This window comes from Ranitomeya imitator, chromosome 1, assembly GCF_032444005.1.
Source record: "Ranitomeya imitator isolate aRanImi1 chromosome 1, aRanImi1.pri, whole genome shotgun sequence".
In the NCBI taxonomy this organism is placed as follows: Eukaryota; Metazoa; Chordata; class Amphibia; order Anura; family Dendrobatidae; genus Ranitomeya; species Ranitomeya imitator.
The window spans coordinates 796,784,419-796,798,184 of NC_091282.1; the positions used below are offsets into that span (position 1 = coordinate 796,784,419).

The window sequence follows — 13,766 nt, forward strand, 5'->3', positions numbered from 1 at the left end:
CAGGACTGGCATCTGTTCCTTTGTGAGAGGAGAAACAAAAAACGAATGCCAGAGCCCTATAAGATGGCCTTCAGTGACTACTGGTAATGTGGCATGTAGGCAAACTATAAAACAGACACAATGAGAGAGACATGGGGCCCAAACTCTTCAAGAGAAAACTGTGCACAAAGAACAGCTCTGAGCAGACAAACAGACATTCGCCAGAGAACACCAGTATTTGCAGGGCTGCATTGGCGCCTTGTTTTCTTCAGTCACCTGCCATGGGTGAACTTGTGATGTAAGAGTTTGGAACATTATGCTCGAGCATGATCAGTTGGGTGGGTTAGTGATGGTCTCGGGAGGCATATCCTTCGAGGGTCACATAAACCTCCACATGATACTCAGCAGTACCTGGACTGGCACGGGTGCCACTTTCAGACCTTCCTCTGGTGCAGAGAGGCCTTGGGCTCCTCCTGGTGCAGGACAATGCTGGCCTCCTGTGACCAGAGTGTGTAGGAAGTTCCAGGTGACAAAAGGTATTGATCCCTGTGACCAGCCTTCACGTCCGCCAGACCTGGATCCATCAGAGAACCTCAGGGACATGATATATCAGTGCATTAGAAGCTACCAAGCAGATCCACAGGCTATCCAGGACACATCCACCGCCTCATCAGGAGCATGGCCAGACATCAGAAGTGCACACAGACATGTGGGGGCACACACACTAATGAGACATTATGAGTCACAGTGATTGAAATTCACACAAATCAGATCCACCTGGGATTTCATTTTTTGTACGTTGATTTTTGGGATGACTTAATCCAGCCCTCGGTTAGTTGATGTTCTTGGTTTCCATTCACCCTTGATGCATCTTTTTCTTAAACTACACGATTTAGATATCAGTAAAGATTTCAACTTTAATCTCTCATTTCCAGAAATTGTGTGCTGCAATAGTTTTTGGGGAAATACTTTTTTTTTAAATTTACGTGCATGTATTTGGGGCTACAAATTATTTTTGCAATTTTGTATTCATTAAAAATGTTGCACCGTTTGGCTTCTTATAGCAATCGTGTTTACTCATTTTAGTTCTTTTAGCCATCTTCTTCTGAGCTCCTCTCAGATGATTTATGACCACAGACCACATAAAGTGAATGTGCAGGAAATCAAACTGTAAAATCTAAAACTGTGCAAAAGTATTTTTTTAGCCCAAATACATGCAATTAAAAATTGTAGGTGGACACCTTTGAGTTTTCCCATCTCCCTAAGGAAAGACCATATTCCATCATAGCTTACCCCGGCCTCGCTATATGGAGACATTACACTGGATGCTATTTCCATGGTCTGGCTATGAGACATTATACTGAAAACGTAGTAATCAGGAATACGGCGCATATTCTCCAGAGGCGCCCAGTAAAAGGTTCTGACAACCCACACTGCCATCCACACCCACCTATAAAATATATTATTGATCTGTTTCCTGATGTATGCCCGGAGACCCAAAAACTTCCCATAGATTCGGTGGAGAGTAGTCTTCAGAAAATCCCTCTCTCTGGGGTCTTCACTGTCAAAGAGCTCCAATAACTAGGGAATTAGAAAAAAATATATTAAGACATACTAAGAAAACAAGACAAAAAAGAAAAACAAAACTTTGCAGACTCAAAAAAAGCAAAAAACAAAACCTCCAAACCTGGAGAACAAACTTCTGATCAATGTATTTCTTTGCTACATTGGGTTGGAAGTCGGGAGATTCCAGGAATCTCAAGAAAAATTCATACACAAGCTGAAAGAAATGGGGAACAAAAATTAAATAATGAAGTAGGATATAACTTTCTGTTCACAAATTTTTAATAAAAGCAAATCCACCATGACAGACATTCAAACAGGAACGTGACATATCGCTGGCATGTGCTGAGTTTTGGGGAGTCCAAAGGCTGTGCAGTTTTTGGAAGCATTTATCTCTGGAATATGTTTCTTCTGGGGTTGAATACAATTTATTGCCCTCAGTTATCAGCCCTTTCATTTTCTGCCCCCTTATAAGCTGAGCTCACGAGTCTAGGACAGAGTTAAGAAGGCCAATACCTGCAAGTGAGGCCATGCTGCCTCCAACGTTGGCTCGTCTTCCTCCGGGTCAAACTCTGCCCCTGTTGGATTGGAGGATGGAGGTAACGTCCGGAACATGTTCACCGCAAACTTAGAAGAAAAAAAAAACAAAACAACAACACATGGATGAGTTACTAAGTCAGATAGTATCTATGGTCTCTGAAACTAAGCGATATCTATCAAAACTTTCACACTAGTCACTGTGGCTTAATGCCAGGCAGTGTATGTAAAGGCCTGATATTCAGGTTGGGACACCAGATGACCAAAAAAAAAATAGCTTAGGAGTCCTCTGGGTGGTCCTAATCAGTGACTGACAGACTTCCCTGTAGGAGCTTGCATCCGGAACAAGCCATCAGGAGTCCAGTAGGCGGGGACTGGCATTCTGCTCATGCAGCCAGAGTTCATCATATACTAGTTCCGCCCACTGGGCTCCTAAGCAAAAAGTTATATTGATATTTTATGTAAAAAAATACGAATCAGATCAATCTGCTCAGCTCATTCTGCTCTATTACATGGTGCTGATAGATTGATAGTAATTTAATTGTAACAGGGTCCCTTTTTGACATGCTGTTAGTGATGAGCGAATGTACTCGTTGCTCGGGTCTTCCCGAGCATGCTCTGGGGGGTCTCCGAGTATTTGTAACTGCTCGGAGATTTAGTCTTTGTTGATGAAGCTGCATGATCTACAGAATCTAGCCAGCCTGAGTACATGTGGGGGTTGCCCGGTTGCTAGGGAATCCCCACATGTAATCAAGCTATCAGCTCTAAATCATACAGCTTAGGCAACGAAAACTAAATCTCCGAGCAGTTACAAATACTTGGAGACCACCCGAGCAACGAGTACACTCACTCATCACTACATGCTGTCAGTGAATGTAAGCAAGAGTTTAGATGGAACATTTCCATTCACCGACAGCATGCCAGAGGTTGATGTCTCAGGAGAGGCTTTTGGTGTTGCTGCCTGCCTTGGTCACGCTCTGGAGGGCTCACCATGTGAACGACCTCAGGGTAGATCGGTTCTGTGATGACGTTGCGATTGTGGGTGATGTATTCCACCATCTCGCTCAGTGCCGCTCTCTTCACTTCCTTCCATTTTAGGTCACTCAGTGGGTCAGAGACAAAATCGAAGAGTACGCAGCACTGCCGCAGCTTCTGGACGAACAGCTTTTCCTGCTCGGCTGGGGGAACATCTGCAAACGGAAAGATAAAGCTTTAAAGCAAACTGTAAAAATGTCGCCAAGAGATACGTCTTATGTATCACCCATTACTTCTGTTCATAAGGCCCTCTACTTTTGGATTATTCTGAAAAAGTTTCTTATATCTACAAGTCCTGTGTGTGTGTGTGTGTGTGTGTGTGTGTGTGTGTGTGTGTGTGTGTGTGTGTGTGTGTGTGTGTGTGTGTGTGTGTGTGTGTGTGTGTGTGTGTGTACACATGGCCATTATAGATCTTGTATCCTGCATTTTCACCACTTTTCCCTTCTGTAAACTCTATCTTATTTTCAGTTCTATGAGCTAGTGGGTGAAGACCAGCTGCCATGATGTCTCCTATACACAGTACACACCGACATGAGGGATTCCTGCTCTCCTGTCTCTATGTAGGACATGTTCAGAAGTAGCAGCAGCAGCATGTAGCAATATGTACAGGAGTACTGATAAGTGTAGCTGCGCATCCAGCTCTGGGGTGAAGTAAAAGACTTGTTAAGGTACCGTCACACGATGCCGATCGCAGCAGAGTCGCTGTTTGGTCGCTGGAGAGCGGTCATACGGCTCCATACACCATAAAGTGTTTGCTCTCCAGAACTGCAGCTCAGCTTCTCTGAAAGTGAATGTGACCCAAGAACGGCCATTACACCGTAGAGCTATAGATTATGAATACTCAAACCCCCTAAGCAATGGTTCATCACAGGAATGTGCTGCCTTTCTATGTTGTGAAAACCTCCGATCTCTCACGCTCCCGATGGGAGCAGCACTCATTATCCTGAACATGACATAATGGACGCTAATAACCATCTGCGCAGTTTCTCTCGTGAGGGGGCCTTTCCATCTTTTCTTTGGTAGTGAACAACATTTGTCCTGTCCTTCCATTCTGGTATGAGCAGGCCGCACGTAACGTTGGCCATCATCAGTGATCTGTATGCAGATGAATGTCAGGAAGACGCAGTCCACGTCCTCCCTGCGCTGCCACACCATCACGCCACAAGTTTCCATGGCTGCCATGCAACTGTGACCACCGCTTCTACATCCTACAGCGTGGCGCTCTGACGGTACTCCTAAAATGATGAGGACAAAGGGGGTGCGGACTGCAGAGTGACGCTTTGATCTCAGCATGGCTGATCACAGCACCATCGAGTCCAACAGCAGCAGTGGTTATACATGGCTCCCATCAGCTCGTTGGGGTCCCAACCTGCTTATGCCAAATTGCAAAAGCTGTGACGGGGTTAAATAAACCCACAAATTTTAACACCGGTTCTTAAAGTAGCTCAAAAATTAAAAAAAATAATAAAAAAAAGTTTTCTGTCCCCGCTTCTGTGGCCTAACAAACAGACAGTTCTGAGAGGAGGGCCATTGATGTGGCTGCTATGGGATACAAAGCCTAAATAAAAGCATGTGCGGAAGTGGAGCTCAGGAAACCCGTGTCAGCTGCCAGGAGGGTCAACGTCACTCCCAACTTTGGGGTTTTGGGATGGAATTAAATGTGGGTCCAGCGAGGATCATCTGGTATCAGCAATGGTTATATGAATTTACAGTGTGCAGTGGAGCCTGCTCACAGCTGATGGTCTGCAACAAGTGTATTCAATGTGCACAATCCTGTTAGTCTGCGTCCACGGCACATTATGTGAATGAAGTCATTCCCAGTGCAAACACCAAAGAGCCATGAACCCCCAGCGACCCAATACTAGCACAGCGCACATGCCGAGCCAACGGTCGGAGAATACGCAGGATGCATAGCGGACCATGAACAACATTCATCATCGGCACAAAATAAGTGTCTGATGGCTGGTGGTTCACTGCTGTGATGGACTCACATTTATAGTCTATAGGACTCCTCACCCCCCCAGTCTATAACCTCCAGCCCTTCACTCTCACTCCCTCTAATGTATAGCCTTTGCCTTTCACGGTCCGCCACATGCCATCCGCCTTTACCATATTGTGACAGAGCGGCCGGTGATGCAGAGCTCACTGATGCCAGCACAGTCCTGTAATAGGAGCCACCGGGGTAACAAGTCCGTCCATGACATGTCTTCCTCCTAAATATTCTCCCATCACCTGTGAGTGAGATTACTGAGAAAAGGAAGAAACTGCAGCAACTCAGCCACGATGGGGAGACCCCGCAATGTAACAGTACAATGGGCTGAGTGCTGAGGAGCAGAGGGCGGAAAAGTCACCACCGAACTGCAGAGTCCAGACCACCTCTGCGCCCCCGCCAGGAGCTTCATGGCCGAGCAGCTGCATGAAGCCGTACATCACCAAGCACAATGCTGAGCGTCGGATATTGTGGTGTAAAGAGGCCACCACGGGACTCTGGAGGCTCTATCTGTGTCTGATGGAGGAGTCTGGGTTTGGTGATTCCAGGAGGACATTACCCTCTGACTGCATTGTGCCCCCTGTACAGATGGTGCAGGAGGATAATGCCATGGGCTGTTATCAGAGGGCGGCCTCATAGTTCCAGTGATGGGAAATCTTAAATCCTTCAGCACAAGACATTGTGGACAATTGTAGCTTCAGCTTTGTGGGAACAGTTTAGGGTTCGCCCTTTTCTGTACCCCATGACTGTGCCCAGTGCACAACCTCCATATAAACATGGGGGAGGAGAATATGAGCGGCCGCACAGAGCCTGGACCTCAGCGCCATCCAAAACAACAGAGATTGTGAGCCCGGAATCCCCTCACATCCCCCAACATCAGGGTCTGACCCTTCAAATACCCTTCTGGACAAACGCGCAAAAAAAAATCCACAAACCCCACCAAATCTTAAGAACCAATACCATTGATACATAATTCAGATAAATACTCCGGGAAAACATCCCATATCAATTAGGACATAATAACCAGGACACTCCAAAAGCATATATCCTACAAAAACTCCATGGAGTACAAAGTCCAAAACACTGTAATAAAAATTCAGTAATTTTATTAATTATAATCCAAAAGATAATAAAGCATAACTACAAAATGACGACACAGACTTCAGACATGATGCTTATACAGACAGATTAAGGCAACTGTAGTAACACACGGGGAAGATAAATCAGATACCCGTATTATATATGGTACAGCATGTACTGGAAAAGTGCTTAGTGCAATCTAAAGTGCTTAAAGAAATATATAACTATATCCCAATTTGGGGAGCATAATACAATACACACTGTATAACCTACGGGACCGAAGAATATAGGTAAATGCCCAGTGCGCCGCTTATCTTACCCATGTGCCAGTGCCTGTCTCCTGCAGCAGCCATGAAGCTGCTGCAGGAGACAGGATTCCTTCCCAGAAAAGCAGGAGCAGTTATAACTGCACATTAATATCAATGGATGTAGAATGAGCGGTCAGAAAAGCTCGGGGAGGCAGAGGGGGCACATACTTTTCTCATATCTCCGTCAGTCCCATAGAACAAGCAGGACCGCATCACTCTTCCCCAGCACTCAGGATTATTATTATTATACATTTTTATAGCGCCATTTATTCCATGGCGCTTTACATGTGAATACGGGGCAAATACAGACAAATACATTAAACAGGATTGCGCTCATACACTTACACACTGGGAATAAATGCGGTCTTATGCTCAGACCACTACAGAACACATCAGCAACAAAATTCCTGTTCTGATGGTATATGCACACGTTCAGGTTTTTTCACGTTTTTTTCATGTTTTTTGGCGATAAAACCCCATTAGAAACCACAGACATATGCATCCTATCATTTAGAATGCATTCTGCAATTTTTGTGCACATGATGCGTTTTTTTTTTCCGCGAAAAAAACGCATCGCGGTAAAAAAAAAAAAGCAGCATGTTCATTATTTTGCGTTTTTTCGCGTTTTTCCCAGCATTCTATGCATTGGGAAAAAAACGCAAAAAAAAAAGGCACAAAAAACGTGGGGGAAAAAGCGCATGCGGATTTCTGGCAGAAATGTCCGGTTTTTGTCAGGAAATTTCTGCTAGAAAATCCTGACGTGTGCACATACCCTGATAGTTCTGCTACAATGCATCTAGATACATCTGTAACAAACTCTCAGCTGTGTGAGGTATCAGCCGTGTAATAAAGCTTTTTAGCCCTTGAATGGAAAACTTAGAGTGCATGGAAGCCAAGATCTTAGAAACCGCGAAGAATTGAGCAGCAAAGCATATTGGAATGTTGCAAGCCTTTGGCCAGAAGACATAAATAAATAAAAGCAGTAAAGTTGATATTTAAAAACTACAAATGGTCTGTCTTGCAGGTGTGAGAGGCAGCGGGTACGGGTCTCTCTGGAGCGGCAGTGTTCGCAGCGTCTGGTTGGAATCCCTGGCCTGGCAGCAGCTTCTCCTGCCCTTTCCTGATTGCTAATGAGCCCTGATGCCGCGTTTCGCCATCGCCCTGTGCACCAAGCAGAAGACGGGCAGTGGGGGCAGCAGAACCACCGGGAGTTTATCCCAGCAAATAACACACAATGCACAGTCAAACTCGATTACAGCCTTCGTCATCGTTGCCTGGAAACCATTGATGGCTGCAAGCGCTGGAACTGGAAAGGTGCTAAATGACGACGACGCACCGACGAGGGCTGCGAATGGAAGAGCAGCCACACAACATGGGGGACGCAGTCATGCAAGCATCAGTTACCAAACACCAGGAGGGGCCAATGCTGGAATATCAAGAAAGGCATTTCATCTCCTAGAAGATGGTGCCCGCGGTGAGAATGCAATCCACCAGTCTGGGATGTGTCGTCATATGATAAACACAATTATGGTGAGGGCTGGTTCTGATCAAACCCCTTTTGAGATTATCACCTTAATTATTTGTGGGGCCGTTCTTCTGTTATTCCTCCTGGAAATTTCTGAAAATATTAACTACCGCGTGTCCTTACACATGCTAATATTGTCCAATTAGTGCCAATGGAATGGTAACACTCACACATTTCCAGGAGACATAACAGGGGAACGCCACAAGACATTCTCAGCAAAATCGCTCCAGAAATCCAATTCCATGCGGGATAAAGTACAGTGGCTACGGAAAGTATTCAGGCCTCTTTACATTTTTCCCTCTATTTTTCCCTCATTGCAGACGTTTGGTAAAATTCAAAAAAGTTCTTTTTTTTTTCTCATTAACCCGTTCATGACCCAGCCTATTTTGACCTGGCCATTTTTTGCAATTCTGACCAGTGTCCCTTTAGGAGTTAATAACTCAGGAACGCTTCAATGGATCCTAACGGTTCTGAGACTGTCTTTTCGTGACATATTGGGCTTCATGTTAGTGGTAAAATTAGGTCGATAATTTTTGCGTTTATTTGTGGGGAAAAAAATGGAAATTTGGCGACAATTTCGAAAATTTCGCAATTTTCACATTTTTATTCTGTTAAACGAGAGTTATGTGACACAATAGTTAATAAATAACATTTCCCACATGTCTACTTTACAGCAGCACAATTTTGGAAACAAAATTTTTTTTGCTAGGAAGTTATAAGGGTTAAAATTTAACCAGCGATTTCTCATTTTTACAACGGAATTTACAAAACCTTAGGCACCACCTCAAATTTGAAGTCAGTTTGAGGGGTCTATATGGCTGAAAATACCCAAAAGTGACACCATTCTAAAAAACTGCACCCCTCAAGGTGCTCAAAACCACATTCAAGAAGTTTATTAACCCTTCAGGTGCTTCACAGCAGCAGAAGCAACATGGAAGGAAAAAATGAACATTTAACTTTTTAGTCACAAAAATGATCTTTTAGCAACAATTTTTTTATTTTCCCAATGGTAAAAGGAGAAACTGAACCAGGAAAGTTATTGTACAATTTGTCCTGAGTATGCTGATACCTCATATGTGGGGGTAAACCACTGTTTGGGCGCTCGACAGGGCTCGGAAGGGAAGGAGCGCCATTTGACTTTTTAGCTCCAATCGTTAGCGGACACCATGTCGTGTTTGGAGAGCCCCTGTGTGCCTAAAGATTGGAGCTCCCCCACAAGTGACCCCATTTTAGAAACTAGACCCCCCCAAGGAACTTATTTAGATGCATAGTGAGCACTTTGAACCCCCAGGTGCTTCACAAATTGATCCGTAAAAATGAAAAAGTACTCTCTCACTCTCCCACGTGATCCCATTTTGGAAACTAGACCTCCCATGGAACTAATCTAGATGTGCGGTGACCTTAAACCCCCAAGTGCTTCACAGAAGTTTATAACGCAGAGCCGGGAAAATAAAAAATCATTTTTATTTCCTCAAAAATTATTTTTTAGCCTGCAATTTTTTATTTTCACAAGAGTAACAGCACAAATTGGACCCCAAAAGTTGTTGTCCAGTTTGTCCTGAGTACGCTGATACCCCATATGTGGGGGGGAACCACTGTTTGGGCAACACGTCGGGGCTCGGAAGGGAAGTAGTGACGTTTTGGAATGCAGACTTTGATGGAATAGTCTGTGGGCATCATGTTACGTTTGCAAATATTACAAATCGCCCTGATTGGCTGTTGAAAGTGAAACTGCCAATCAGAGCGATCGCTGGGGGCTGAAGTACCACTCCCCCCCCCCCCCTGCAGATTGGGTGAAATTGGAGTTAACCTTTTCACCCGATCTGCAGGGACGCGATCCCTCCATGACGCCACATAGGCGTCACAGGTCGGATTGGCACCGACTTTCATGACGCCTATGTGGCGTTACAGGTCGGGAAGGGGTTAATGTACACTGCACCACATCTTGATTGAAAAAAAAAAAAAAAACAATTGTAGTAATTTTTGCAAATTTAATAAAAAAGAGAAAGTGAAATATCACATGATTATAAGTATTCAGACCCTTCGCTCAGACACTCATTTAAGTTACATGCCGTCCATTTCCTTGTGATCCTCCTTGAGATGGTTCTACTCCTTCTTTGGAGTGCAGGTGTGTATAACTAAACTGATAGGACTTGATTTGGAAAGGCACACACCTGTCTATATAAGACCTCACAGCTCACAGTGCATGTCAGACCAAATGAGAATCGTGAGGTCAAAGGAACTGGCCAAGGAGCTCAGAGACAATTGTGGCAAGGCACAGATCTGGCCAAGGCTACAAAAGAATTTCTGCAGTACTCAAGGTTTCTAAGAGCACAGTGGCCTCCATAATCCTTAAATGGAAGAAGTTTGGGACCACCAGAAGTCGTCCTAGACCTGGCTGTCCAGCCAAACTGAGCAATCGTGGGAGAAGAGCCTTGGTGAGAGAGGTAAAGAAGAAACCCAAGATCACTGTGGCTGAGCTCCAGAGATGCAGTAGGGAGATAGAAGAAAGTTCCACAAAGTCAACTATAACTGCAGCCCTCCACCAGTCGGGCCTTTATGGCAGAATGGCCCGACAGAAGCCTCTCCTCAGTGCAAGACATACGATAGCCCGCATAGAGTTTGCTAAAAAAAACACATGAAGGTCTCCCATACTATGAGAAATAAGATTCTCTTGTCTGAGGAGACAAAGATAGACCTTTTGGTGCTCATTCTAAGTGGTTGGTGTGGAGAAAACCAGGCATTGCCCATCACCTGCCTAATACAATCCTCACAGTGAAGCATGGTGGTGGCAGCATCATGTTATGGGGGTGTTTTTCAGCTGCAGGGACAAGACGACTGGTTGTCATTGAAGGAAACATGAATGCAGAGATATCCTGGATGAAAACCTCTTCCAGAGTGCTCTGGACCTCAGACTTGGCTAAAGGTTCCCCTTCCAACAAGACAATGACCCTAAGCACACAGCTAAAATAACAAAGGAGTGGCTTCAGAACAACTCTGACGATTCTTGACTGGCCCAGCCAGAGCCCTGACCTAAACCCAATTCAGCATCTCTGGAGAGACCTGAAAATGGTCTCACCAGAGACGTTCACCATCCAACCTGATGGAACTGGAGAGGATCCCCAAATCCAGGTGTGAAAAACTTGTTGCATCATTACCAAGACGACTCATGGCTGCACTAGCTCAGAAGGGTGCTTCTACTCAATACTGAGAAAAGGGTCTGATGAATACCTATGACCATCTGATATTTCAGCTTTTCTTTTTCAATAAAGTTGCAAAAATGTCTACATTTGGTTTTTTTTTCAATCAAGATGGGGTGCAGAGTATACAGTAGCCTCTTCAAGACCTCCCACAGTAGATATACGTCGGTGCTTGCTGGGCTTTGTGCAGCCCCGACGTTTATTAACGGTGGGTTGTCTAGCAGCACTCAGGACCCCCAGGGTCCTGCAAGCGCCGTGATTCCTGTGCAGAGCAGTTGCTCTGACAGGTGACCTCATCGGGACCTGATTGAATCAAGTCCCAATGATGCTAACCCTTTGCTATCGTCGCGATCGCCGCATTTAGAAGATGGCAGAGGGAGACCCCTGCTATACTGGCCTCTCCAACACCCCCACGTGATGAGATCTGATCCCATCACAGGGAATCTCGAGTTATCCCAGCAGTCCGAGGTCATATGATGACCTCTGGGTCTGTCAGCTATGGTGGCCTGTTAGACAGCCTGCAGCTGAGTCTAACAAGCGATCTGGCTGTGCAAAACTGACAGGTCTCTTGAAATGCAATACATGATGTGTATTGCATTGTAAGAGACCAGTGATCAGACAAACAAAAACTGAAATCCCATACAGGGACTAGGCAAAAAAAAAAAAAAATATGGAACAAAAACTTTTGTGTTATAGCTTTCCGAATATACATATATATACACACACACACACATATACACACGTATTATATATATGCCGTGACATCATGGCAGGTCCTTCTCCCATACCATATTTGCCACCGGAACCTGCAACGGAAGATGGCGGCCGACGCGAGCGACTACGGAGGGTGAGTATAGCAGGTTTTGTTTTTTTTGTTTAATTATTTTTAACATTGCATTTTTTACTATTGATGCTGCATAGGCGTCAATAGTAAAAAGTTGGGGACACACAGGGTTAATAGCGGCGGTAACAGAGTGCGTTACCCGCGGCATAACGCGGTCCGTTACAGCCGGCATTAACCCTGTGTTAGCGGGGACCGGAGGGGAGTATGCGGGCGACAGACACTGACTGCAGGGAGTAAGGAGCGGCCATTTTCTTCCGGACCAATCAATGAATGAATACCCGTGATAGATATATATATATGTGTGTGTGTGTGTGTGTGTGTGTGTGTGTGTGTGTGTGTGTGTGTGTGTGTGTGTGTGTGTGTGTGTGTGTGTGTGTATATATTTTTTTTTTTTTTTTTTTTTATTTGTGGCCAAAAGTATTGGCACCCCTGCAATTCTGTCAGATAATACTCAGTTTCTTCCTGAAAATGATTGCAAACACAAATTCTTTGGTATTATTATCTTCATTTAATTTGCCTTAGATGAAAAAACACAAAAGAGAATGAAGCAAAAAGCAAAACATTGATCATTTCACACAAAACTCCCAAAATGGGCCAGACAAAAGTATTGGCACCCTCAGCCTAATACTTGGTTGCACAACCTTTAGCCAAAATAACTGCGACCAACCACTTCCGGTAACCATCAATGAGTTTCTTACAATGCTCTGCTGGAATTTTAGACCATTCTTCTTTGGCAAACTGCTCCAGGTCCCTGATATTTGAAGGGTGCCTTCTCCAAACTGCCATTATTAGATCTCCCCACAGGCGTTCTATGGGATTCAGGTCTGGACTCATTGCTGGCCACCTTAGAAGTCTCCAGTGCTTTCTCTCAAACCATTTTCTAGTGCTTTTTGAAGTGTGTTTTGGGTCATTGTCCTGCTGGAAGACCCATGACCTCTGAGGGAGACCCAGCTTTCTCACACTGGGCCCTACATTATGCTGCAAAATTTGTTGAAAAAAAGTGTACAGTACCAACCCACCAATACCTAAAAAAAGGAAAATATACATATTACTATTATTCTGTGATGTATATGCATATAAGTGGAGTATGGCCCATACACAGAAGAATGAGTGGCTAACCACTCGGAATAGATAATGACCAACAACCAAAAAGAACCAGGAATAAAGGGAAAAAAAAAAAAAAGAATAATGATACTCAAGTAAAGGACAAAATAGTATATAAAAAATGCCTTTATTATAATATATATGGCAATGGCACCAACACTGTGCCTGTACTTGGGAGACAAAATATATATAAAAGAGAATACAATTCTTATTATATTTATATTCTTTGAGGACGGACTAAATAAAATTGGAATTAAACCATAAGATAAGACACATACCAGCCCTAAAAAAAGAAGCTATCCAAATAACCACCAACAGGGGTATTAATTAAATATGTGCAACCACGCAAAGAAAAGAAAAAAGTGCATAGTGCATATGTGCACAAATAATAGTCATATCTCCATAATGGTAAATCCTGCAATCAAATAGAGACAGGGGTGTGCAAACTTATGCAAAAATTACCCAAGCACAACATGTGCAGATGTAAAACAAAACAAAAAAGGGGGTGAATATGAAAAAACACAGATAATCAAAAAATGTATGATACGTGAAAAATATATGTGTAAAAGCAGGATAAATCAGTGATGTATATATGAGCGAT

General features: G+C 44.1%; 1 protein-coding gene across 4 annotated transcripts in view; it reads right to left on the bottom strand.

Annotated features, from left to right (window-relative positions):
• The window catches only part of PPP2R5C (protein phosphatase 2 regulatory subunit B'gamma), an 80,700-nt gene that overhangs the window by 14,360 nt on the left and 52,574 nt on the right, over positions 1-13,766 (bottom strand). For all 4 annotated transcript variants that reach the window (XM_069738058.1, XM_069738040.1, XM_069738068.1 and 1 more), the window contains 4 exons: positions 3,070-3,269; positions 2,059-2,169; positions 1,667-1,759; positions 1,430-1,560 (listed from right to left, as the gene is read on the bottom strand). In XM_069738058.1, coding sequence (XP_069594159.1) covers positions 1,430-1,560; positions 1,667-1,759; positions 2,059-2,169; positions 3,070-3,269 — 535 coding nt within the window. The remainder of the gene's footprint in view (positions 1-1,429; positions 1,561-1,666; positions 1,760-2,058; positions 2,170-3,069; positions 3,270-13,766) is intronic.